We start from the raw sequence: 27,500 nt of genomic DNA, 5'->3' as shown, positions 1-27,500 counted from the left end.
TTTATTTTGTCATGTCACTCTTCTTCCTCCTCCTCCTCCTCCTCTTTGACGTCAGTGTTTCTTCTTCTCTGACAGGAGGTCTCACTCTGTCATCATCATCATCATCATCATCATCATCATCATGGCCAACTGGACCGACTGTCTGAACTTCGGCATCTCCATCGCCAAACAGGCCAGTGAGGTAAGAGGGACACACCGACCAATCACAGCAGGGCATGAGAGAGGGGGCGGGACTAACTCATTTTGAATATCTGAACTCTTCAGAAACGTTTCACTGTCGATAAAAACGACCAGATAAAAGCTCGCGTGTAATTTCCAGAAACACGTTTGTAAAGCAGCTGAATGAAACAGGAAGTGATGTTTGAGAGTTATAAAAGTGAAGGATGATGAAAACTTCCTTTTAGATTCATGTACAGAATTATTTTAATGCTCATAATCATTAAATTGTACATCCTGTGAACAAAACAAACTTATTGCACTCAGAATACAAAGATTTAGATTTATTTTTAATAATCTGAATCTCGTTACCTGCTGATATTCAGAATGATCATTAAGTGCCTAAACGTGCTCCATAGCGCCCCCTACAGCGCCCCGCGGCACGTTTCACCTAACTAAGAAATTTGGGAGGCACATCGTGTCCAGACGTAAAAAAACGCTCTTGGACTCATTCCCTAAACCCAACAGGAAGTCGGCCATTTTGAATTTACAGCCGGCGGTGTGTCGTGTCTGTCCAATCGGCTGCAGGACGAGTTGGTGATAAGTTCAGGTTCAGTTCACAGTTTTGTAACGTTCAGCTTCGATAAACACGTCGAGGAATGTGAAGAATGAGAGTTTTTGTGTTTGAGCTGCTGACCTTTAAATGACCTTCACCTGCAGTCAGGTACACACACACACACACACACACACACACACACACACACACACACTGCTGCTGCTGATAACAACATGTGTGTTTCTCAGATCGTCCTGTCGGAGTTTCAGCAGCAGAAACAAGTGAAGCTGAAAAGTTCTCCGGCTGATTTGGTGACGGAAACTGATCAAAGAGTCGAGAAGATCCTCATCTCTGCCATCAGGAACAAATATCCACAACACCGGTTCTACTGTTATTCCAAGACTTTTCTTCTTCTTCTCTTTTATTGTTATTTTTACCTTTCATCTCTCTTAACGTGTCCAGTAGTTTCTTTACACTCTCAAACAGACAGGAAGTCAGCAGGTAAATGGTGGTGTTTGACCTCTGACCTGTGACCCTCAGGTTCATCGGGGAGGAGTCTGTAGCTGCCGGTGATCGTTTGGAGCTGACCGACAGTCCTACCTGGATCATCGACCCCATCGACGGGACTGTGAACTTCGTACACAGGTGAGTGGCTCCGCCCACACTGCCATGTCACACCTGCTGACACACAACATGGAGAAGAATCTACCTGTACTGTGACGACGTTCCAACAGAAACGCTGTTCACCGATTCATTCCTTCATTCGTTTTGATCGACTCGAATTTGTGTTAATCAGCACTTCCTGCTGGTGTTTCACAATAAAGGTTTGCCAGTGAAGGCTTTTAGTTTGAAAGCAATGCAGGGAGTGGTGAGCAGATGGGAAAACAGGAAGCAAAAACACACCGAGCAAAACTGTAAGAGTTCAGAACCTGACGCCTTGTTTCTCCTGACAGGTTTCCATTTGTGGCCGTCTCCATCGCCTTCACCGTTAACAAGCAGGTCAGTTACGGGTCAGGGGTCAGGGGTCAGGGGTCAGCGGGGGTCAGACAGGAAGTAGACTGACATGGTGTTGTTGTTGTCAGACGGAGTTTGGGATTGTGTACAGCTGTGTGGAGGATAAACTGTTCTACGCTCAGAGAGGAAGAGGAGCGTTCCTGAATGGAGAGCCGCTGCACGCTTCCGGACAGGAAGGTGACGTCACACACACACACGTGACATCACACACACACGTGACGTCACACACACGTGACGTCACACACACACGTGACGTCACACACACACGTGACATCACACACACACGTGACGTCACACACACACGTGACGTCACTCACACACACGTGACGTCACACACACACACGAGGCGCCACACACACACGTGGCGTCACACACGCGTGACGTCACACACACACGTGACGTCCACCACACACACACGTGACGTCACACACACACGCGACGCCACACACACACGTGACGCCACACACACACGCGTGACGTCACACACACACGTGACGTCACACACACACACACACACACACACACGTGACGTCACACACACACACGTGACGTCACACACACACACGAGACATCACACACACACGTGACGCCACACACACACACCACGACGCCACACACACACGAGGCGTCACACACACGTGACGTCCACACACACACGTGACGTCACCACACACACACGAGACATCACACACACACGTGACGCCACACACACACGCGACGTCACACACACACGAGACATCACACACACACACGTGACGTCACACACACACGTGGCGTCACACACACACACGAGACATCACACACACACACGTGACGTCACACACACACGTGACGTCGGCACACACACACACGAGACATCACACACACACGTGACGCCACACACACACGCGACGTCACACACACACGAGACATCACACACACACGTGACGTCACACACACACACACGAGACATCACACACACACGTGACGTCACACACACACACGCGTGACGTCACACACACACACGCGAGACATCACACACACACGTGACGTCACACACACACACGTGACGTCACACACACACACGAGACATCACACACACACGTGACGTCACACACACACACGCGACGTCACACACACACACACGAGACATCACACACACACGTGACGTCACACATGTAGTGTTACGCTGTTACTGGATTTTTTCTGACCGTTCTGTCTCCTCCAATCAGACGTCAGCAAGTGTGTGGTAGTGACGGAGATCGGGGCGGAGCGTGATGACCTCGCTCTGTCCACCATGACCTCCAACATCTTTAGACTGCTGAAACTACCTGTACACGGGTGAGACCAGGTCCTGGTCCTCTCTGAGGTCCTCAATATGTTTTCACCAAAGTCTCATCAAACGCCCAACATGAGTTTAAAATGTGCAACGATTTTCTCTTTGACTTTAACTTTATTCGTAAATGTGTGTGAGAACAGACGTGATGTGTTTTTGTCTTAATCTGGACGACTGGAAATCAGCCGAGACATCTTCAATGGGAAGAAAGACACATTATTAGTACATATCACCTACAGCTAACAGGTAGCTGGTTAGCTAACAGGTAGCTGGTTAGCTCACAGGTAGCTGGTTAGCTCACAGGTAGCTGGTTAGCTCACAGGTAGCTGGTTAGCTAACAGGTAGCTGGTTAGCTCACCGGTAGCTGGTTAGCTCACCGGTAGCTGGTTAGCTCACAGTTAGCTGGTTAGCTATCAGGTAGCTGGTTAGCTAACAGGTAGCTGGTTAGCTCACAGGTAGCTGGTTAGCTAACTAGTTGTGAAATCACTGCTTAACTCTTCTGAAGCGGTGACACGGGTTCCTGGGGTTTGCTCGGGCGTCGTGACCTCTGTAACGTCTCGTTTGCGTTCCAGTATCCGCGCGTTGGGCACGGCAGCAGTCGACATGTGTCAGGTGGCGACGGGCGGAGCCGACGCCTACTATCACATTGGGATGCACTGCTGGGACATCGCCGCCTCCGCCATCATCGTCCAGGAGGCTGGAGGCGTTGTCATAGATACGGACGGTCTGTATCTGAGGTGTGATGTCATATGTTACCTGTATGTACCTGCGGGGGGCGTGTCCTCCTCTCATTGGTCCATGTGTCTGCTCAGGCTCGGAGTTCGACATGATGTCCAGGAGAGTCGTCGCTGCGAGCTCCTCTGCCGTGGCCAATCGTATCGCTCAGGTCGTCCAGGCGTTTCCCTGTCGCCGTGACGACGAGGACCCCGCAGGTGTGTGTGTGGAGCAGCAGGTGTGAACGGAGAACAGGTCAACCTGAAAACACTCACGATGTTTTCTGATCTTCTGGATTCAGCTTCATCATTTATTCGCAGCCAAGTTCTCACCGGCTACCGGCTGGTTTCAGACGAGCGATTTAGCTGCTAGCATGAAATCTGGTCGCGCCGTTAAAACGTCAGGAATGTCTAAACGTAAATAAATAAGTGAAAACTGCATTATTGATTATTGATTACACGGAGAAATCTTTGTGTTTCAGTTCGTAAAAAAACACACAACTGACATGAACTGGCCACTCAGTCCGACATCAGAAGCACTGCGTGTTGTAACTGGAGCTGTGGGGATTTTTGTGAAATGTAATATTGATTAAATGATTAAACATCATTTTGATCCACTGTCAGATCGATCATATGTCGCTTTAAAATACTAAATACCGCTGTGTAAATCTCCCCTGGGTGCCAAGGCGTGAACTGACTGAAAGGTGTCTGGTGGTGAAGAAGCTGAGCCTGCAGGTCTTCACAGATCCTGTTCTTCAGATCCTGCTCCCTCCCTGCAGCGGGGACACTTACTAATATTTATATCTATATATAATTTTACAGATTTAGATTGATATAAAATCTAGTTAAATAAATGATGCTGTGTTATTATAGAGGAAGCTGCCCAGCAGGATATCAAGTCATTAAAATGAGCTCCACCTTCAGCAGCTACAGCATTAAAGAGGTGAACACATGAATATAATCTATTCTGTTCTGAAACGGGCCGTCCTGCTCGACGAGCTCTGCTCGTGCTGTACGACTTTAAGTTTGTTTGGATGCTAATAGTTTCGTACTTTTACTTCAGTAACGTGTTGAGTGCAGAGACCTGCAGGCGATCCACATACAGTCTGAACCTGTAACAAGTTATAAGGTTTTTAAAGGGACTGGATCAATCAGATCTGAGGGCGGGAGGGGGGCCCGGGACCGGGAGGGGGGCCCGGGTCAGAGCAGGGGCCCTCGTGCAGCTGCAGCGGTGTGTAGTTCACCGAGTGGCCAGCAGGAGGCAGGCGCACTCCGCCGCACGAAGAAGAAGAAGAAGAAACCCGGAAGTGCGTGCAGCCGCTGAGCCGCAGCGGATCACCGGCAGACGGAGCGCAGGTGAGCTTCACTGGGTTTCAGTGGTTTATTTGCTTGTTTACTTGTTGTTTTCCGGTGGAAGCGGCTTCCTTCACGTTTAACCTCCGTCTTAAATCACTGAGTTTAACTCTGCAGTGTTAAGTGTTTGACATCCGTCCCACCAGACTCCGTTCAGAAATCTGCAGTTTTAAAGCCGCAGTTTGGCCCTCAGCTGTCATTGGCTGACAACGACTGCCCACTTCCTTGCTGTTGTAGTTTAAGAGCAAACGGCTCTCTTGACTCCATGTTAACATGCTGATGTGATTAAAGCAGTAGCATTAAACTCGTGTTATCTGCACACTAAAGAAGGTGATCTGGCTGGAATCAGTTCCTCTTCAGGAGGAAACAGGTGAGTTTCTCAGCTGGAGCCTCAATCAAACAGAACCGAATATGAGATCATTAAATCTGATTAATAAGACATTATTCCCATTATTGGTTCATCTGTCAGTTATTTTGTCATACAACTGATTTGCTGCAGCCGTGCCACCTGTCAGGTGTTCCTGTTGTTTTGTACAGATCTCAGGTCAGACTGTCGGTTCTCAGAGAAAAACCTTTAACAGGAACAAACGCAGATTTATGGAAGCCTATAGGGGACTTTATTAAAATCATAATGTAAACTTATTAATATAAATGTAATTCCACAACAGCTTTATAATTTTCCACACGTGTTATTTGAGTAAAACTTAAAATGAAACGCAGTAATCCAGTTTTCTTTTCCACATACTCGTACGGCGTTTTACGACTGTATTCAAATGGAAAAGCTGCCTGACGTTTAATTTTAAAAGTGGCGCCCCGCTGCACAGTGGCCAGAATTCAAATGTTCTTCAGATGCTGAAAATGCAATTTAAACAGTGTGACCTGATTTTCCATTTACGGATCATCAGACCACATTTAGGTTGGAAACACGTGTTTCTGGGCCCGGGCCTCCCTGATTACTAGCCGTAGACAGTCTTCACCAGTTTCCTTGTAACTTTGGGAGGATGACCGTGGATATGACTGTCCTCTGGACCGGCTCGGCCCACCCGTCCCCTCGCCGCGGGGCCTCGGGACGAAAATCAGCCCGATCCGATCAGTTTCGCCAGAATTACAGTAGAAAAACGTATTTTTCTCTTGTGTTTGAGATTGTAAATGTGTATCATCCGTTAGACCTTTCCGTAGGCTAAGCAGCAGCTCAGGTTTCCTTCATCATGCGAGCCGGTCTTTGGCGCTAGCCCGGGTGCAGCTGACAGAGACGGATGATGTTATACTGCGAACAAAATGTTCGGCCTCCTCGCTGGTTGTTCCGACACACAACTTTATAATCTCCTTCACTGGTTTTGGTGAACCTGATCCCGCTGTGTCCTCCGGCTGCTCTGCCTCAACTCGCGATGATTTACGAGATGAGTTTCCCGATGGACAGATCGCTTTACTTGTTGCTAAAGTAGCCGCTAACTGCCGCTAACTGTGAACTCGGCCGGACCGGGACCGGACACGGCCCCCGAGACAGACGGAGGCCAGTTTGATGACAGGGAATACAGTACCGAGGTCATTTACAGCAGTGTTGACTCCGGGGACGAAGACACGGCGAGGCCTGAGCCGGGTTCAGGCGAGGCCTGAGCCGGGGTCACGGCGAGGCCTGAGCCGGGGTCAGGCGGGTTCAGGCGGGGTCAGGCGAGGCCTACGCCGGGGTCAGGCGGGGTCAGGCGGGGTCAGCCCTGGGGTGCCGCCGCAGCTTCGAGTATGTGAAAATGAAAATGCAAATTGGATTATTGCATTTTAATTTGAATTTTTACTCAAACGTGGAAAATTATAAAGCTGTTGTGGAATTTAATTTTCAAGTTTACGTTATAATTTTAATATAGTCCTCTATAGGCTTCCATACAGATTCTTCTTCTGAAGCTTAATGTCTTTATAAGGAGCTGCTCCTCCAACATGGCCGACATCTGGCAGACCGCCATGGACCACGCCGTCACCACGGCACGCCGAGCTGGAGAGGTCAGTGTGTGCGTGACGTTTCCACGTCTCTTCTTCTCTGAATCTCCGTGATCTGAAACAGGAAAACGCAGCTGTTATATTCAAATATCAACTTTTATTATATTTGTTTACTATTTTAAATTCAGTCCCCGGTGTATTGATCAGGTGGTGCGTGAGGCTCTGCAGGACGACAGGAAGGTGATGACGAAGAGTTCGTCGGTTGATTTGGTGACGCAAACCGACCAGAAGGTGGAGCAACTCATCATCCAATCAGTGAAGGAGAAATTCCCCACACACAGGTAAGAACCTCTGTGTGTGTGTGTGTGTGTGTGTGTTATTGATAGTTGATCAGTTCCACAGATCAATAGAAGAAGAAATGTTTGTTGGCAACGAAATGAAAAACACAACACGATACACACGACTGTTATTCATGGTCGTGTTGATAAAGTTTTTTTTTTATTCTCATAAACAAAACAGCCCAAACAAACGTCACATGGACAAATAACAATTCCAGGATACAGTCAGAGTATTTAAGAAAGAAATAATAAATCAAAATAAAAGGACTAGGACTTCAACATGTTCCATGTTTGGACCAAAATATGACTAAAACTCGTCAGTTTGTTATTCTGAATTATTTTTTTTAGTTAAGTAAAGTTTGTTGTTCAATTCAGTTTTATTTATATATCGCCAATTAACAAGTTATCTCGTTGCACTTTTCCTACAGAGCAGGTCGAGACCGAACTCACAATGCAAATACCACCTGGAATTTTAAAATAGTAATAATGTAACGGTAGTGGTAACATTAACATTAATAAAGTAATAATAATACGAACGACGGCAGGTATTCCACAGGAGAGGAGCTTGATACCTGAAGGCTCTGGCTCCCGGTCTACTTTTGGAGACTCTAGGATCCACCAGTAACCCTGCATCCTGGGAGCGCAGTGTTCTAGTCGGGTAATAAGGTATTATGAGATCTTTAAGATACAATGGTGCCAGACCATTAAGAGCTTTGTAGGTGAGGAGAAGGATTTTAAACTCTATTCTGGATTTTACAGGGAGCCAGTGCAGAGAAGCTAATATTGGAGAGATATGATCTCTTTTCCTAGTTCTTGTCAGTACACGTGCCGCAGCGATCTGGATCAACTGGAGAGTCTTAAGGGACTTATTCAGGCAGCCGGATAATAAGGAACTGCAGTAGTCCAGCCTGGAAGTAACAAATGCATGGACTAGTTTTTCTGCATCATTTTGAGGCAGGATGTGCCTGATTTTTGCAATGTTACGTAGGTGAAAGAAGGCAGTCCTTGAAGTTTGTTTCATGTGGGGGTTACAGGATAAATCCTGATCAAAGATAACTCCGAGGTTCCTAACGGTGCTGCTGGAGGCCAGGGCAATGCCATCTAGAGTAACTATATCTTTAGATAATGTGTCTCGGAGGTGTTTGGGGCCAAGTACAATTTTTGAATTTTTTCTCTAATAGTTAAAATTTTATCATTAAAGAAGCTCATGAAGTCGTTGTTACTGAGAGCTATAGGAATACATGGTTCAATAGAGCTGTGACTCTCTGTCAGCCTGGCTACAGCGCTGAAAAGAAGGGTTGTTCTTATTTTCCTCTATTAATGATGAGTAGTAAGCTGCTCTGGCATTACGGAGGGCCTTCCTGTATGTTTTAAGACTATCTTGCCAGACTAAACGAGATTCTTCCAGGTTGTTGGAACGCCATTTCCTTTTTCATGATGTTTGCTTTAATTTGCAGGTTTGGGGGTTATACCATGGAGCTAACCTTCTTTGTTCTATTATCTTCTTTTTTAGAGGAGCGATAGAATCGAGTGTCGTTCACAGTGAGCCTGCAGAGCATAGGAGTCCTCTGTTATATCGAGACTTAGCATTAAATTAAATGCAGATGGGATCGCTTCCTTAAATTTAGCTACAGCACTATCAGACAGACATCTAGAGTAGGAGTTTTTGCCTAATGGCGTGTAGTTCAGTAATAGTTCAAAAGTTCTGTGGAAAGACTATTAAATGTTCAGTTTCAATGCCGAATATTAGAACACGGTCGAGGGTGTGGTTAAAACAGTGAGAGGCTTCATGTACACTCTGACAGAAGCCAACTGAATCTAATAATGAGATAAACGCAGTACTGAGGCTCATTTTCAACGTCCACATGAATATTGAAATCACCTGCAATAATTACTTTATCTGTTTTAAGGACTAAACTTGATAAAAACTCTGAGATTTCAGATAAAAACTCAGAATAAGGACCAGGAGCGCGGTACACTATAACAAACAGAATCTGCTGTCGTGTTTTCCAGGTCGGGTGTGAAAGACTAAGAACAAGGCTTTCGAATGAGTTATAATTTAGTTTAGGTTTAGGGTTGATTAATAGGCTTGAGTCGAAGATGGCTGCAGCTCCACCTCCTCGGCCGGTGCCTCGAGGAATGTGAGTATTAATATGACTGGGCGGAGTGGATTCATTTAGGCAACATATTCTTCATGACCCAGCCAGGTTTCAGTCAATATGATACTCTGATATTAATTCATTCACCAGTGCAGCTTTAGATGACAGAGATCTGATGTTTAAGAGTTCACATTTAATTCTCCTGTTTTGTTGTGCTATTTCAGCGTTTTTGTTTAGGTTTTTATGTATAACTCCTCTTCTGTTAACTTTATGTTTTATTAATTTAAGTGGTCGGGGGGCAGACGCCGTCACTAAGGAGTTTTGGGTGGGTAACTGCTCTGGAAGCACAGGGAAGCGTGTAGGACTGCAACTCTGCCTCCTGGTCTCTCGTGAAACAGAGTCTCTGAGTTTCTGTGTCATTCAGACAAAAGTACTATTCTGAAGGGAAGCAAACACCAGCAGCAGCTCAAGACCAGACCTGAAACCATCAGTCAGAAGTAGCAGATCAGTTCAGACCTTTTTATCAACATTTGATGGTTTAAGTCATAAAAACAGATGATAACGTGTTTTATCAGTTAGTCTGTGTTTGTGTGTGTCAGGTTCATAGGGGAGGAGTCTGTGGCTGCAGGTGAAGCTTGTGTCCTGACTGACGGTCCCACCTGGATCATCGATCCCATCGACGGGACGACCAACTTTGTCCACGCGTGAGTTTTTTTTATTAAACACGCTGACATCACGCATCATCATTTCATCATCATACAGTTTTTATCAAAAGCACATTGATATCATCACTCCAGTTTTTACTGTCAACATTAAATAGAGAAGTTTCCTCGCAGTTTAAAGGGTCAGTTCACCTAAATGTGTCCGGGTTTGGACATTTCTACGTCCACCTCAATACAGTCCAGGTGAATAGAGTTTATTTTGAAATAGTCTGATGATCTACAACGCTGTGGACACAGTGGAACTACAGACCCTATGACAGCTCTAACCCTGTAAAGAGCGGTAATAATAATAATTAACAACACACACTGACCTTTAATAACTTCAATTCAACACTTTAATGGCTCTTTCACAGATTTCCTTTTGTTGCTGTTTCCATCGGATTCTCTGTCAACAAACAGGTGAGTTCAGTTCACTGTAGTCCACTTCTACTCTACTATACTATACCCGACTATACTACGGCCTAATATACCCTACTATACCTTAACCTACTATACTATACCCGACTATACTATACCCGACTATACTACGGCCTAATATACCCGACTATACTATACCCGACTATACTATACCCGACTATACTACGGCCTAATATACCCGACTATACTATACCCGACTATACTACGGCCTAATATACCCTACTATACCTTAACCTACTATACTATACCCGACTATACTACAGCCTAATATACCCTACTATACTATACCCAACTATACTACGGCCTAATATACCCGACTATACTATACCCGACTATACTACGGCCTAATATACCCGCCTATACTATACCCGACTATACTATACCCGACTATACTACGGCCTAATATACCCGACTATACTATACCCGACTATACTATACCCGACTATACTACGGCCTAATATACCCTACTATACTACGGCCTAATATACCCGACTATACTATACCCGACTATACTACGGCCTAATATACCCGACTATACTATACCCGACTATACTACGGCCTAATATACCCGACTATACTATACCCGACTATACTACGGCCTAATATACCCGACTATACTATACCCGACTATAGTACGGCCTAATATACCCGACTATACTATACCCGACTATACTACGGCCTAATATACCCGACTATACTATACCCGACTATACTACGGCCTAATATACCCGACTATACTATACCCGACTATAGTACGGCCTAATATACCCGACTATACTATACCCGACTATAGTACGGCCTAATATACCCGACTATACTATACCCGACTATACTACGGCCTAATATACCCGACTATACTATACCCGACTATACTCACGGCCTAATATACCCGACTATACTATACCCGACTATAGTACGGCCTAATATACCCGACTATACTATACCCGACTATAGTGCGGCCTAATATACCCGACTATACTATACCCGACTATACTACACGGCCTAATATACCCGACTATACTATACCCGACTATACTACGGCCTAATATACCCGACTATACTATACCCGACTATAGTACGGCCTAATATACCCGACTATACTATACCCGACTATACTATACCCGACTATAGTACGGCCTAATATACCCGACTATACTATACCCGACTATAGTACGGCCTAATATACCCGACTATACTATACCCGACTATAGTACGGCCTAATATACCCGACTATACTATACCCGACTATAGTACGGCCTAATATACCCGACTATACTATACCCGACTATACTACGGCCTAATATACCCGACTATACTATACCCGACTATACTAGGGCCTAATATACCCGACTATACTATACCCGACTATACTATACCCGACTATACTACGGCCTAATATACCCGACTATAGTACGGCCTAATATACCCAACTATACTATACCCGACTATACTATACGGCCTAATATACCCGACTATACTATACCCGACTATACTACGGCCTAATATACCCGACTATACTATACCCGACTATACTACGGCCTAATATACCCGACTATACTATACCCGACTATCCTACGGCCTAATATACCCGACTATACTATACCCGACTATAGTACGGCCTAATATACCCGACTATACTATACCCGACTATACTACGCCTAATATACCCGACTATACTATACCCGACTATAGTACGGCCTAATATACCCGACTATACTATACCCGACTATAGTACGGCCTAATATACCCGACTATACTATACCCGACTATAGTATGCGGCCTAATATACCCGACTATACTATACCCGACTATCCTACGGCCTAATATACCCGACTATACTATACCCGACTATAGTACGGCCTAATATACCCGACTATACTATACCCGACTATAGTACGGCCTAATATACCCGACTATACTATACCCGACTATACTACGGCCTAATATACCCGACTATACTATACCCGACTATAGTACGGCCTAATATACCCGACTATACTATACCCGACTATAGTACGGCCTAATATACCCGACTATACTATACCCGACTATAGTACGGCCTAATATACCCGACTATACTATACCCGACTATAGTACGGCCTAATATACCCGACTATACTATACCCGACTATACTACGGCCTAATATACCCGACTATACTATACCCGACTATCCTACGGCCTAATATACCCGACTATACTATACCCGACTATCGTACGGCCTAATATACCCGACTATACTATACCCGACTATAGTACGGCCTAATATACCCGACTATACTATACCCGACTATAGTACGGCCTAATATACCCGACTATACTATACCCGACTATAGTACGGCTTAATATACCCGACTATACTATACCCGACTATAGTACGGCCTAATATACCCGACTATACTATACCCGACTATACTATACCCGACTATAGTACGGCCTAATATACCCGACTATACTATACCCGACTATAGTACGGCCTAATATACCCGACTATACTATACCCGACTATAAAATACCCTAGTATACTATGACCTAAAATACTATACCGACCGACTATACTATGACCTGCTATATTATACTCTGCTATACTATACCCGACTATACTACGGCCTAATATACCCGACTATACCTTAACCTACTTTACTATACCCAACTATACTATACGCTAGTGCATATACCCTAATATACTATACCGTACCATACTCTGACCTACTATACTACGACCTGCTATAGTATGACCTGCTACCTACTGGTCTACAGTTGTCTTGCCTCTCTGCCCTCCTTTAGATGGAGTTCGGTGTGGTCTACAGTTGTCTTGAAGATAAGATGTTCACAGCAAGGAGGGGAAAGGGGGCGTTCTGTAACGGAGAGCCACTGCAGGTTTCTGACCAGGAAGGTCAGTAATCAATAACACACCCCAAAGGTTTACTCATCAATAAGCCATCAGGACGAGTCTAAATCAGCAAATCCAGTTTAATGCAAAGACCGTGATGAAGACATGATGATCAAAGGCAACAACTAAAATCATGAAGTGTTTTCTTTAGAGCAACATGTTCAAAGTGTCTGAAGCGGGAACTGACTCCTGAATAAATATCTCTGTTTGGTAAAACAAGTTGTAGCTCAATATGATGTCATGATGCTCTGATCCAATCAGAGACCAGAATTTGACCCGTGTCTTTTTTTCTGTCAGACATTAAACAGTCGATTATCGCCACCGAGTTTGGATCCAGCAGAGACCCTGAAGCTGTCGAAAACATCTTCTCCAGCCTGAGGAACATCCTCTGCATCCCTGTTCACGGGTACTACTGCCGATACTGCAGTACTGCTGCTGATACTGCTGATACTGCAGTACTGCTGCTGATACTGCTGATACTACTACTGATACTGCTGCTGATACTGCAGTACTGCTGCTGATACTGCTGATACTGCAGTACTGCTGCTGATACTGCTGATACTACTGCTGATACTGCTGCTGATACCGCAGTACTGATACCGCAGCACTGCTGCTGCTGATACTACTGATACTGCAGTACTGCTGCTGATACTGCTGATACTGCAGTACTGCTGCTGATACTGCTGATACTACTACTGATACTGCTGCTGATACTGCAGTACTGCTGCTGATACTGCAGTACTGCTGCTGATACTGCAGTACTGCTGCTGATACTACTGATACTGCAGTACTGCTGCTGATACTGCTGATACTACTACTGATACTGCTGCTGATACTGCAGTACTGCTGCTGATACCGCAGCACTGCTGCTGATACCGCAGCACCGCTGCTGATACTACTGATACTGCAGTACTGCTGCTGATACTGCTGATACTACTACTGATACTGCTGCTGATACTGCAGTACTACTGCTGATACTGCAGTACTGCTGCTGATACTACTGATACTGCAGATACTGCTGCCGATACTGCAGTACTGCTGCCGATACTGCAGTACTGCTGCCGATACTGCAGTACTGCTGCCGATACTGCAGTACTGCTGATACTGCTGCTGATACTGCTGATACTGCTGCTGATACTGCAGTACTACTGCTGATACTGCAGTACTGCTGCTGATACTGCAGTACTACTGCCGATACTGCAGTACTACTGCCGATACTGCAGTACTGCTGATACTGCTGCTGATACTGCTGATACTGCTGCTGATACAGCAGTACTACTGCTGATACTGCAGTACTGCTGCTGATACTGCAGTACTACTGCCGATACTGCAGTACTGCTGATACTGCTGCTGATGCTGCTGATACTGCAGTACTACTGCCGATACTGCTGCTGATACTGCTGATACTGCTGCTGATACTGCTGATACTGCTGCTGATACTGCAGTACTGCTGCAGATACTGCTGATACTGCTGCTGATACTGCTGCTACTGCTGCTACTGCTGCTGATACTGCAGTACTACTGCCGATACTGCAGTACTGCAGTACTGCTGATACTGCTGCTGATACTGCTGATACTGCTGCTGATACTGCTGATACTGCTGCAGATACTGCTGATACTGCTGCTGATACTGCAGTACTACTGCAGTACTGCTGCTGATACTGCTGCTGATACTGCAGTACTACTGCAGTACTGCTGCTGATACTGCAGTACTACTGCAGTACTGCTGCTGATACTGCTGCTGATACTGCAGTACTGCTGCTGATACTGCTGCTGATACTGCAGTACTGCTGCTGATACTGCAGTACTACTGCCGATACTGCAGTACTGCTGATACTGCTGCTGATACTGCTGATACTGCTGCTGATACTGCAGTACTGCTGCAGATACTGCTGATACTGCTGCCGATACTGCAGTACTACTGCCGATACTGCTGCTGATACTGCTGATACTGCAGTACTGCTGCAGATACTGCTGATACTGCTGCTGATACTGCTGCTGATACTGCAGTACTACTGCCGATACTGCAGTACTGCTGATACTGCTGCTGATACTGCTGATACTGCTGCTGATACTGCAGTACTGCTGCTGATACTGCTGCACTGCTGCAGATACTGCTGATACTGCTGCTGATACTGCAGTACTGCTGCAGATACTGCTGATACTGCAGTACTGCTGCTGATACTGCTGCTGATACTGCAGTACTACTGCCGATACTGCAGTACTGCAGTACTGCTGCTGATACTGCTGCTGATACTGCAGTACTACTGCCGATACTGCAGTACTGCTGCAGATACTGCTGATAGTGCTGCTGATACTGCAGTACTACTGCTGATACTGCAGTACTGCTGCTGATACTGCAGTACTACTGCCGATACTGCAGTACTGCTGATACTGCTGCTGATACTGCTGATACTGCAGTACTGCTGCAGATACTGCTGATACTGCTGCTGATACTGCAGTACTGCTGCAGATACTGCTGATAGTGCTGCTGATACTGCAGTACTACTGCAGTACTGCTGCTGATACTGCTGATACTGCAGTACTACTGCAGTACTGCTGCTGATACTGCAGTACTACTGCTGATACTGCAGTACTGCTGCTGATACTGCTGATACTGCTGCTGATACTGCAGTACTGCTGCTGATACTGCTGCAGATACTGCAGTACTGCTGCAGATACTGCTGCAGATACTGCTGCAGATACTGCTGCAGATACTGCACTGCTGCTGATACTGCAGTACTGCTGCTGATACTGCTGCAGATACTGCAGTACTGCTGCAGATACTGCTGCTGATACTGCTGCTGATACTGCTGCTGATACTGCTGCTGATACTGCACTGCTGCTGATACTGCAGTACTGCTGCTGATACTGCTGCAGATACTGCAGTACTGCTGCAGATACTGCAGTACTGCTGCAGATACTGCAGTACTGCTGCAGATACTGCTGCAGATACTGCAGTACTGCTGCCGATACTGCAGTACTGCTGATACTGCTGCTGATACTGCAGTACTGCTGCAGATACTGCTGATACTGCTGCTGATACTGCAGTACTGCTGCAGATACTGCTGATACTGCTGCTGATACTGCTGATACTGCAGGACTGCTGCCGATACTGCTGATACTGCAGGACTGCTGCCGATACTGCTGCTGATACTGCAGTACTACTGCCGATACTGCAGTACTGCTGATACTGCTGCCGATACTGCTGATACTGCAGTACTGCTGCCGATACTGCAGTACTGCTGATACTGCTGCCGATACTGCTGATACTGCAGTACTGCTGCCGATACTGCAGTACTGCTGATACTGCTGCTGATACTGCTGATACTGCAGTACTGCTGCAGATACTGCTGATACTGCTGCTGATACTGCAGTACTGCTGCAGATACTGCAGTACTGCTGCAGATGCTGCAGATACTGCTGCTGATACTGCAGTACTGCTGCAGATACTGCAGTACTGCTGCAGATGCTGCAGATACTGCTGCTGATACTGCAGTACTGCTGCTGATGCTGCAGTACTGCTGCTGATACTGTTGCTGATACTGCAGTACTACTGCCGATACTGCAGTACTGCTGATACTGCTGCTGATACTGCTGATACTGCTGCTGATACTGCAGTACTACTGCCGATACTGCAGTACTGCTGATACTGCTGCTGATACTGCAGTACTGCTGCAGATGCTGCTGATACTGCAGTACTACTGCAGTACTGCTGCTGATACTGCAGTACTGCTGCTGATACTACTGATACTGCAGGTACTGCTGCTGATACTGCAGTACTACTGCAGGTACTGCTGCTGATACTGCAGTACTACTGCAGGTACTGCTGCTGATACTGCAGTACTGATGCTGATACTGCTGATACTGCAGTACTACTGCTGATACTGCAGTACTGCTGCTGATACTGCAGTACTGCTGCTGATACTACTGATACTGCAGTACTACTGCTGATACTGCAGTACTGCTGCTGATACTGCAGTACTGCTGCTGATACTGCTGATACTGCTGATACTGCAGTACTGCTGCAGATACTGCAGTACTGCTGCAGATACTGCAGTACTGCTACTGATACTACTGTTACTGCAGTACTGCTGCTGATACTACTGTTACTGCAGTACTGCTGCTGATACTACTGTTACTGCAGTACTACTGCTGATACTGCAGTACTACTGCAGTACTACTGCTGATACTGCAGTACTACTGCAGTACTACTGCTGATACTGCAGTACTACTGCTGATACTGCAGTACTACTGCTGATACTGCAGTACTACTGCTGATACTACTGTTACTGCAGTACTGCTGCAGATACTGCTGCCGATACTGCTGCAGATACTGCTGCCGATACTGCAGTAGATACTGCTGCTGATACTGCAGTACTGCTGCTGATACTGCAGTAGTACTGCAGTACTGCTGCTGATACTGCAGTAGTACTGCTAATACTGCAGTAGTACTGCTGATACTACTGTTACTGCAGTACTGCTGCTGATACTACTGTTACTGCAGTACTACTGCAGTACTACTGCAGTACTACTACTGATACTGCAGTACTACTGCAGTACTGCTGCTGATACTGCAGTACTACTGCAGTACTGCTGCAGATGCTGCAGATACTGCTGCAGTACTGCTGCAGATACTGCTGATACTGCTGCTGATACTGTAGTACTGCGATACTGCAGTACTGCCGCAGATACTGCAGTACTGCTGCTGATACTGCAGTAGTACTGCTGATACTGCTGATACTGCAGTACTGCTGCTGATACTACTGTTACTGCAGTACTACTGCTGATACTGCAGTACTGCTGCTGATACTGCAGTACTGCTGCTGATACTGCAGTACTGCTGCTGATACTGCAGTAGTACTGCTGATACTACTGTTACTGCAGTACTGCTGCTGATACTACTGTTACTGCAGTACTACTGCTGATACTGCAGTACTACTGCTGATGCTGCAGATACTGCTGCAGATACTGCTGCAGATACTACTGCAGTACTGCCGCAGTACTGCCGCAGATACTGCAGTACTGCCGCAGATACTGCTGTACTGCCGCTGATACTGCAGTACTGCCGCTGATACTGCAGTACTGCCGCTGATACTGCAGTAGTACTGCTGATACTGCAGTACTGCCGCTGATACTGCAGTAGTACTGCTGATACTACTGTTACTGCAGTACTACTGCAGATGCTGCTGCAGATACTGCAGTACTACTGCAGATACTGCTGCAGATACTGCTGTACTGCAGTACTGCTGCTGATACTGCAGTACTGATACTGCAGTACTGCTGCTGATACTGCAGTACTGATACTGCAGTAGTACTGCTGATACTACTGTTACTGCAGTACTACTGCAGATACTGCTGCAGATACTGCTGTACTGCTGCAGATACTGCAGTACTGATACTGCAGTACTGCTGCTGATACTGCAGTACTGCTGCTGATACTGCTGATACTGCAGTAATGCTGCTGTTACTGCAGTAATACTGCAGTACTGCTGCTGATACTGCAGTAATACTGCAGTACTGCTGCTGATACTGCAGTAATGCTACTGTTACTGCAGTAATACTGCAGTACTGCTGCTGATACTGCAGTAATGCTACTGTTACTGCAGTAATACTGCAGTACTGCTGCTGATACTGCAGTATTGCTACTACTGATACTGCAGTGATACTGCTGTTACTGCAGTACTGCTGCTGATACTGCTGATACTGCAGTACTACTGCTGATACTGCAGTAGTAGTACTGATACTGCAGTAGTAGTACTGATGTGTGTAGTTTCATCAGTATTTGAATGTCTCCAGGGTGCGCAGCGCGGGAACTGCAGCGGTCAACATGTGTCTGGTGGCGCTGGGTTGTGTTGAAGCATATTACGAGATCGGGATCCACGTTTGGGACGTTGCTGCCGGCTCGCTGATCGTCACCGAGGCTGGAGGCGTCCTGATGGACGTGGAGGGTAAAGACGCTCAAACGGAAGCTGGTGTTGACGGATGATTCCGATGGAGACGTTCAGGTAACGGTCTGCCGGGTTTTCAGGCGTTTACCTTGTTGTCTGTGCTCAGGTGGAGCGGTGGACCTGATGTCCAGAAGAATCATCGCCGCCAACAGCAGAACCATCGCTGAGCGGATCGTCAAAGAGATCGACTGCTTCGGTCTGCCCCGAGACGACGCTCCGCCGCCGCCGCTCAAACAGTGAAGAAGGGCAGTGCATTGTGGGTTAAACAATATATTTAATGTGTTCAGGCTGCCGCAGATGTTCAGTGTGTAAAGTTTGTGACAAATAAAGTTTGTAATAAAAGACAAATACACAAATGGATCACTTGTGCACAACATCTTCTACCTGTTGCTTCAGGACGACAGGTGTGACATCAGGGCGACAGGTGTGACATCAGGGCGACAGGTGTGACATCAGGGCGACAGGTGTGACATCAGGGCGACGTGTTGTTTAAAGACGACAGGTGTGACATCAGGACGACAGGTGTGACATCAGGGCGACGTGTTGTTTAAAGATGACAGGTTGTACCTGTCTCTTTCTCTTCTCCCTTTCAGTTTAAATGCAGCAAGCTTTATTGGTGAATGTCAGGTGAACAGTCACTGTTGTGCATGAACGCACTGAAAGAGCGCCATTCTTTGAACGTGCTCGTGTTTTTGGTGAGCTGAGCTCTCGCAGGAGTTAACGACGCTCTACGGCACGCCGATGTTTTTGGGTCTCAGTCACAGATTTGTGAAACGACACGTCGAGCTGAAGCATCCGACCGGTCGGGGAAATATCTGCGAGTGAACGACGAGCAACGTTCCTCCCCCCGAGTCAAACTCCTTTTGTAGGACTTTTGTTTTTGGTATTGTGAACTTAGGTCACTTGAATCTGTGTGAACTGAACTTGGAGCGAGCTCTTGTGAAGTGTGAACTGGCCGAAGCGTCAAGAATAATACAACTCAAGAAGCCAAACAGCAAGTTTGTTTTGACTTTTTGTGGTAGGTGTCCAATAGTTCATGTAAATTATAGTTAGACCAGGGCGGTCCTGAGGCCTGCTGCTGTTAGACCAGGGCGGTCCTGAGGCCTGCTGCTGTTAGACCAGGGCGGTCCTGAGGCCTGCTGCTGTTAGACCAGGGCGGTCCTGAGGCCTGCTGCTGTTAGACCAGGGCGGTCCTGAGGCCTGGTGCTGTTAGATCAGGGCTGTCCTGAGGCCTGCTGCTGTTAGACCAGGGCGGTCCTGAGGTGTTAGACCAGGTCTCAGGACCGGCTGAGGGGACTCCTCTAGCTTTGTGATGGTAGGAGTTGGGGTTTCTTGTCTCCAGGTGTTTGTAGAGTTAGACTGCTCTTTGTATCCCAACTAAAGGGAAGCTGGCCTGGTTCAGCTCGGCGTTGTTGTTCCTGTGGACTCTGAGGTGCTCTGCAGGGTTTCGATTGGGTGTTTTTCAAAGTCTTGATTTACAAGAGGACCCCACAGTAAAACCGGTATGTTAGAAGACTCTTTTACAGCATATAAAGCCCCTCTTGTCCCAGATGCGAGTAGCTGTCAGCGGAGCCCAGTAAGAAGCGGTTTCCCTGACCGGCCGTTTCTGCCATAGTTCTGGTCTTTTCCAGACTAGGGGTCCAGGCCCAGGTCTGACAGGAGTTTTGCAGATGATCCAGTTGCTGTTGTAATGCCTCCTTAGAAGGAAGTAGCAATATCGGGTCGTCTGCAGAAAGTAGGCATTTAATTTGTGTCAGCGGGTGAGACCGGACTGGGGCTCCTGGGGGTTGGAACTTAGCCATGCTAGCACTCAGGGTGGGGCTGAGACCGCAGCCCTGTTCAGGGGGGGGAGGTATGTTGTGGTGCACCGGGCTCAGGACATTCGGCTGTTTAGGACGCTGCAGAATAACTTTCCCAGCTTGCCGCTGCATCTGTTGCTCCAGATCTCATGTCTAAAGCTCAGAACGAGGTCGAATTATTTTAATATGGCAGCGTTGAACTTGTGAATTTCAGCATTTCATTCAAACTCCCATCAGGACCACTGGCCTTCCTCGGTTGTAGCGTCTAAAGGGTTCGCTAAAGGGTTCGGACTGTTGAGATAGTTTTGGGCTGAATTCGGTGTAATGGTACTTTACAGGTTTTCAGAGTGTTTCTTCCATATTTCACCATTTTGAATAGCCAGTTGTTCCTTGTGTGCTTTGCATCAGCGGACTCTTCCATTGTATCGGGTTGGCGCTGCTTCCTTTCAGGTCCGAGAGTTCGGCGTACTTTCAGTTTCCCGGCGCTCAGGGCTGCCGGGACGTCTGTGTTTTTGATTTAATAAACGAATAAAGTGTTTTTCTCAGATATCAAACCACTTTTCATTGGCTGACTTCATTTAAACTCTTAGACTTCTTTTAAAAACTGCATTTTGTGTTTACTTGCGTTATCTTAGTTTGATGATCTGAAACATTTAAGCGTGACAAACATGCAAACACTGTTTCACACCACTGTATGAGGAATCACCCCTGTTCGTATAATAATGACGCTTTAACGAAAGACGGCTCTTTAGTGGATATGCTTCTTAGTATGAGAAATGTCTAACCCTCTCTGTTGGATTCGCTTCAGAGGTCGCTCGGCCCGTATCTGTTAGTCCAGAAATAAATACATGTTGGTCCTGCCAGTCCTGAGAAACAGGGCGCTGTTTTTGTATACGACGTGCTGATTGTTCCGTGAGACGCACGTCGGTCGGGAGAAGCCGTCTTCCACCTGTCGAGGGCTCGTTTATGGACGTTGGAAAGTTGAACAGGAACCTTAATCCGCCACACCAACCAAAAACCAAGGGGGATTATTATGAACTAAATGTTTTAGCCAGTTAATGTTAAATATACTATTAACAGTTTGACATTAAGACTTTCCTCTGAACGTAAAAGTCTTATATTTCCAAAGGAATCTGAATCGGAGCGAGCCAACAGCTGCACACGTTTCCTGATCAGCTGGAAGAACCCAGAAAGGTCTCTTTCTAACCAACAGTTACACATGGATTTTGATTTTTCAACTTTTGGTAAAAGAATTTGATGGATTCCTTCATCTGTAGAGTTCCTTATAGTTTGAGAACGTTTTAAACCTTTATATTATCTACTGACAGGATGTCAGAACCGCGTGCTGTCATTATTTCACACTTTATTAATCGTGAGGCCAGATGCAAGCGAAACATCTGTAAGGCATCGATAATAACGGGCACTTGAAGCTCGCTGTGAAGGAGCGAACAGCTGCCATCAGCCAGCTGGCTACGACATCTTCACCTGTCTTAAGACCGTCCACACTTACGCAGCTGACCGTAAACAAATAAACAAGTTCAGCAGCAATAAAACACCAACGTGGCGAAGTAGAGCACCTTTGTCTAATCCCACGTTTGACATCAACATGAGAAGTGCCAAGGATACACAGCTCGTGATGTTCCCGAAGTCCTCTTCAAACCCAAAATATTGTGTCCGACATATCCGAAGCTAAAAGTCCAAAAGCAAGATCCGTGTCGTCACCAAATGATTCTGGGTAATCTAAAACTCTAAAAGCAGTCGGATGTTATTAGAAATGCGCCGCCCTTTCATAAAACCCGACTGCGCGAGGTTCTAGTGGCCAGGTCTGAAGACAGAGAAGATCTGGATCAGGATGGAGGCTTCAGGAACTGCTGACTCAGCACAGACGTCCATAACGCGTTTTAAATCCTCCCAGAAGGATCTATATTCCCGAGGACATCCACCTGGAGACGGCCTTCTCCCTCTTAGAAACACTGTTATCGGCCTTCCAACCGTCTGGAAAGAAGATCTAAGTGTTCGCTGGATGAGTGTCGCCGGTCTTCATATCACAGCGTGGAGAAGGTCTTTAATAAACCCTTCAAACCTTTCAGGTCGTCAGCACAAGCTTTGTTTGGATCTTTTGGATGCTGCTTCCCAAATCGTTTGGAGAAACTTTGACATTCGTAGTTAAATATTCAACATCGGCGTCACTTCAGCCGTTGACTGGAACTTAATGATACTTCGACTAACAGTCAGCTGGAAGCATTTCATTTCCAATATCCACCGAGGCCAAACTGTCAGAAAAGAGCCACAAACCTGGACGGGACTTTAAATCTGCAAAGAGCGTATAACAGGGTTAAAATGTCTGTCTATTAATATATAATATCAGAATCACAAATACTTTATATATATAATATATTAATATACAATATATATTAATATATCCATTCTAGATGCTGAAGGACATCTGTTGCCGCTGGGCGGCGCTGCAGTCTGGGGGACCGGAAGCAGAGCGGTGTGTTTCCGGTTCCGGTTCGTCACTGTGGTGTTGTGTTTGTGGGCTCCAGCTGCAGAAGCCTCCGGGTCTGTTTTTATCGTCTCTTTGTTATTTTGTAGCCGCTCAGATGTACCGAGCTCCGCTCAGACCTCAGCGGAGTCCCGGAGCTCCGCGGCCGGCTGGAAGGTTCCCCTCCCCGTCCTCCTGCTGGGGTTTCCCCGGGGCTCGCTCCCCCTACGGAGGCTCCGGACACCGCGGAGGATCTCCCCGGGGCGGCCCCGCTTACTCTCCGGGCTCTCCGGTCTATTCCCCGGGTTCTAACCGGGGATACAGAGACGGTTCTCCGTTCTCGGGGTTCGGCGGCGGGTCCCGCGGAGGGCAGATGTGGGGCAGGGGGGCCGGTTTCCGGCGGCCTCAGTCCTTCAGTCCCGCCTCAGCTCCAAACTTCCAGGTAAAGTTTCCGTGAACACGGAGTCACCTGTAGAGTGTGTGAGTGTGTTACTGTGTGTGTGTTAGTGTGTGTCTCTGTGTGTGTGTGTGTGTTACTGTGTGTGTGTGTGTTACTGTGTGTGTGTTAGTGTGTGTGTGTTAGTGTCTCTGTGTGTGTGTGTGTCTCTGTGTGTGTGTGTGTGTCTCTGTGTGTGTGTGTTACTGTGTGTTAGTGTGTGTGTGTGTGTGTGTGTGTGTGTGTGTGTGTGTGTGTGTTACTGTGTGTGTGTGTGTTACTGTGTGTGTGTGTGTGTGTGTGTGTGTGTGTTAGTGTGTTACTGTGTGTGTGTGTGTGTGTTACTGTGTGTGTGTGTTACTGTGTGTGTGTGTGTGTGTGTTACAGTGTGTGTGTGTGTGTGTTAGTGTGTGTGTGTGTGTTACTGTGTGTGTGTGTGTTACTGTGTGTGTGTGTGTGTCTCTGTGTGTGTGTGTGTTACTGTGTGTTACTGTGTGTGTGTGTGTGTGTGTGTGTTACCGTGTGTGTGTGTGTGTTACCGTGTGTGTGTGTTACCGTGTGTGTGTGTTATAGTGTGTGTGTGTTATAGTGTGTGTGTGTTAGTGTGTGTTAGTGTGTGTGTGTGTTATAGTGTGTGTGTGTTAGTGTGTGTGTGTGTGCAGTCAAAGTGATTTTCTGATAAAGTTTGTTTTTAAATAATCAGAATGTGTGTGTGTGTGTGTGTGTGTGTGTCTCTGTGTGTGTGTGTGTGTGTGTGTGTGTGTCTCTGTGTGTGTGTGTGTGTGTGTGTGTGTGTGTTCAGTCTGGCTCTTCAGTGGAGAAATATTTCAGTCCGTCGATGCTGCAGGATCCCTGGGCAGCTCTGCAGGCCGACACACAACCTGACAGGAAGCAGGAAACAGGAAGCAGGAAACAGGAAGCAGGCGGCAGCATCCTGACGTCCTGACAGGAAACAGGAAGCAGGAAACAACAGGAACAATAAACAACAAGACTCATCAGCAGGAAACAACCTTCTGAGCGCGCTCAGTCACCAGCAGTCTCTGCTTCTCGGCAGCTTCGTGATCGAAATGATTTCAGGGATCAAACGCTTTGATGTTTTTTTAACCGAATGTTTTCTAACAGTTTTTAAACTCACTCACTTTCTTCTTCGTGTGTTTTATTCAGACTGTTTGTAAAAACAAAGTTCAGTTTGTTTTATTTTTGAAAATAAAAAATGGAAAACTTTAGTTTTAAACTGAAGTCCGTCGTTTGTTCTTTAATGTGTTTTAACCTGAAAGGGTGCCGCTCAGGTGACAGTTTCCACGGCAACAGTCGCTGGAGGAAGAGAAGCGCGTTGTCACGTAAAAGGAATTTGAAATTTAACATAAAACTGCAAAAGTCAAGAAACAATAGAAAAAAGAAAAGTTGACTAATAAAAAACTGTTAATATAAAATATATAGACGGTGTCGTCCCTCATTCGTCCAGCAGCGCTCCATCGTAGAAAAGGTTTCAGTCGCAGTCGTCTGGACGCTGTTTTCAGAATCAAGACGCTACTCTGAGTTACATAAGCCCCGCCCTCAGGAAGGAGTCTACCTGAGTATCTGTTAATAGCTAGTTTCACCTGAAACTGACCTAATAGTTTCCATGATGGCCCAGTAATCAATAATCAGGCCTATTGTTTTCTGGCTGCACCTCCCTCATCACTGTTAAGTACCTGATTAGCATGTGATTGGCTTGACCACGGTGTTAACACACTGTGGTAAACTTTGGGCAGATTGAATCTCAGACCACCATTTCTGTTCAAAGAGGGGTTTTCTTTTTTCACAAAAATGGCTTCTTTGACTCGTCTTTCAAACCAACTCTTCTCTCTACTAAGAATCTTCACCTCGCTGTCTTCAAATGTGCGGTTTGTAGCTTTTAGACGCAAACGCACGGCGCTCTGCAATCCTGAGTTAGCGTGTCGTCTGTGCTGATGAAGTCTTTTGTGAAGCGGCTGTTTGGTCTCACCTGTGTACCGCTCTTTGCAGTTTTCCTCACTGCACTGAATGGAGTAAACTACATTGCTCTGTTTCTGTGTGGGCATCTTGTCCTTAGGGTGAACGAGTTTCTGTCTTAAAGTGTTGCCTGGTTTAAAGAAGACAGGAACATCGTGCTGTCTAAAGATCCTTTGTAGTTTTGTTTTTTTTCACACCAATCACATGCTAATCAGGTACTTAACAGTGATGAGGGAGGTGCAGCCAGAAAACAATAGGCCTGATTACTGATTACTGGGCCATCATGGAAACAATTAGGTCAGTTTCAGGTGAAACTAGCTAATCAACAGATACTCAGGTAGACTCCTCCCTGAGGGCGGGGCTTATGTAACACAGAGTAGCTTAAATTTCCAGTTCCCGTCCAATTTTTCACAATTGAGAATGACTTCCGGATGGGAGCCGAAACGTCTTGATTCTGAAAACAGTGTCCAGACGACTACGACTGAAACCTTTTCTACAATATAAAATATAGAATATTATATATTATTAAAAACATTTAATAAGCAGTTTAAGGGCTTCCTGACTTTCCCTTCATTTCCTCATGAATGTGAAACATTTGACAAATCCCTGAGTTTCTGTGTTGTTAAGGTTCAGGGTTCTGGTTCACGTTCGGTTCTGACTCAGATATTTAACAGGTTACCAGATCTGGGACAAATTCATGGAAACGAATATAATAAGGAGTTTTTAAAATGTACAAAGTAACATTAACGTCTGTACGTCTGAGGTCTGTAATTCGTACCGTAACAGGACTCTTAAATGTGGAGATCAAAACATGAGTGTACATGCGCCAGCTCGCATGCTGCCTGTTGCCGTAGCTCCGTCTCGTCGTCTTACTTTTTCCAACTTGGGGCAACGTGAGATCACTGGCGAATAAAATGGACGAGCTAACGGCGTTAGCCCGGAGTCAGACGGAGTTCTGCGAGTGTAGTTTGATGTGCTTCTCAGAGACATGGCTACACCAGGATATCCCGGACCATAACGTTTCCATCGACGGCTTTCAGACTGTTCGGGCCGACAGGGATCACACCGGGAGCGGTAAGCGGAAAGGCGGCGGGCTTGCTGTTCTGGTCAACAACAGATGGTGTAACCCTGGTCACATTACCATCAAGCAGAGTATCTGTAGCCCGGACATTGAACTGTTAGCTGTGGGACTCCGGCCATATTATCTGCCACGTGAATTCTCACATGCCATTGTTGTGGCTGTTTACGTTCCCCCCTCTGCTAACCCGGCATCGGCGTGCAACGCCATTCACACCGCCATAGCACATCTCCAGACTCAACACCCGAGTGCACTCATCTTAATTAATTAG

The 27,500-nt window shown here is 46.4% G+C and overlaps 3 protein-coding genes across 4 annotated transcripts in view; all 3 read left to right on the top strand.

Annotated features, from left to right (window-relative positions):
• Positions 1 to 4,372, top strand: part of LOC122886871 (inositol monophosphatase 1-like) — a 6,181-nt gene extending 1,809 nt beyond the window's left edge. Inside the window, exons 2-9 of the mRNA XM_044219648.1 lie at positions 76 to 181; positions 961 to 1,094; positions 1,253 to 1,357; positions 1,666 to 1,711; positions 1,795 to 1,903; positions 2,938 to 3,046; positions 3,614 to 3,765; positions 3,854 to 4,372. Of these exons, the coding sequence (XP_044075583.1) occupies positions 122 to 181; positions 961 to 1,094; positions 1,253 to 1,357; positions 1,666 to 1,711; positions 1,795 to 1,903; positions 2,938 to 3,046; positions 3,614 to 3,765; positions 3,854 to 3,999 (861 nt within the window). The 5' untranslated portion in view covers positions 76 to 121 and the 3' untranslated portion in view covers positions 4,000 to 4,372. The remainder of the gene's footprint in view (positions 1 to 75; positions 182 to 960; positions 1,095 to 1,252; positions 1,358 to 1,665; positions 1,712 to 1,794; positions 1,904 to 2,937; positions 3,047 to 3,613; positions 3,766 to 3,853) is intronic.
• Positions 4,373 to 4,994: 622 nt separating this feature from the next.
• Positions 4,995 to 19,817, top strand: LOC122886872 (inositol monophosphatase 1-like). Of its 2 annotated transcripts, none has more exons than XM_044219649.1 (9): positions 4,995 to 5,110; positions 7,024 to 7,102; positions 7,247 to 7,380; positions 10,076 to 10,180; positions 10,552 to 10,597; positions 13,401 to 13,509; positions 13,804 to 13,912; positions 19,306 to 19,457; positions 19,564 to 19,817. In XM_044219649.1, exons 2-9 carry the CDS (start codon positions 7,040 to 7,042, stop codon positions 19,695 to 19,697), a joined length of 852 nt encoding a protein of 283 aa, XP_044075584.1. In that variant the 5' UTR covers positions 4,995 to 5,110; positions 7,024 to 7,039; the 3' UTR covers positions 19,698 to 19,817. The 2 variants fall into 2 exon arrangements, with proteins under 2 accessions (XP_044075584.1, XP_044075585.1); XM_044219650.1 differs by lacking the exon at positions 4,995 to 5,110 and adding an exon at positions 5,164 to 5,477.
• Positions 19,818 to 23,729: 3,912 nt separating this feature from the next.
• LOC122886878 (M-phase specific PLK1 interacting protein) lies at positions 23,730 to 25,411 on the top strand. Its single transcript, XM_044219664.1, has 2 exons — positions 23,730 to 24,183; positions 24,980 to 25,411. Exons 1-2 carry the CDS (start codon positions 23,860 to 23,862, stop codon positions 25,121 to 25,123), a joined length of 468 nt encoding a protein of 155 aa, XP_044075599.1. The 5' UTR covers positions 23,730 to 23,859; the 3' UTR covers positions 25,124 to 25,411.
• The last annotated feature ends 2,089 nt before the right edge of the window (positions 25,412 to 27,500 follow it).

This window comes from Siniperca chuatsi, linkage group LG13, assembly GCF_020085105.1.
Source record: "Siniperca chuatsi isolate FFG_IHB_CAS linkage group LG13, ASM2008510v1, whole genome shotgun sequence".
In the NCBI taxonomy this organism is placed as follows: Eukaryota; Metazoa; Chordata; class Actinopteri; order Centrarchiformes; family Sinipercidae; genus Siniperca; species Siniperca chuatsi.
The sequence above is the reverse complement of the archived record's forward strand: the minus strand, read 5'-3'. Positions and strand labels throughout refer to the sequence as shown.

Bases quoted from the DNA above. Each gene is read 5' to 3' on its own strand.
- LOC122886872 (XM_044219649.1), top strand. From the start codon at position 7,040: ATGGCCGACATCTGGCAGACCGCCATGGACCACGCCGTCACCACGGCA. The intron at 7,103-7,246 runs GTCAGTGTGTGC...TGTATTGATCAG, and splicing joins CGGCACGCCGAGCTGGAGAG to GTGGTGCGTGAGGCTCTGCA. The intron at 19,458-19,563 runs GTAAAGACGCTC...GTCTGTGCTCAG, and splicing joins CGTCCTGATGGACGTGGAGG to GTGGAGCGGTGGACCTGATG.
- LOC122886878 (XM_044219664.1), top strand. From the start codon at position 23,860: ATGTACCGAGCTCCGCTCAGACCTCAGCGGAGTCCCGGAGCTCCGCGG. The intron at 24,184-24,979 runs GTAAAGTTTCCG...GTGTGTGTTCAG, and splicing joins CCTCAGCTCCAAACTTCCAG to TCTGGCTCTTCAGTGGAGAA.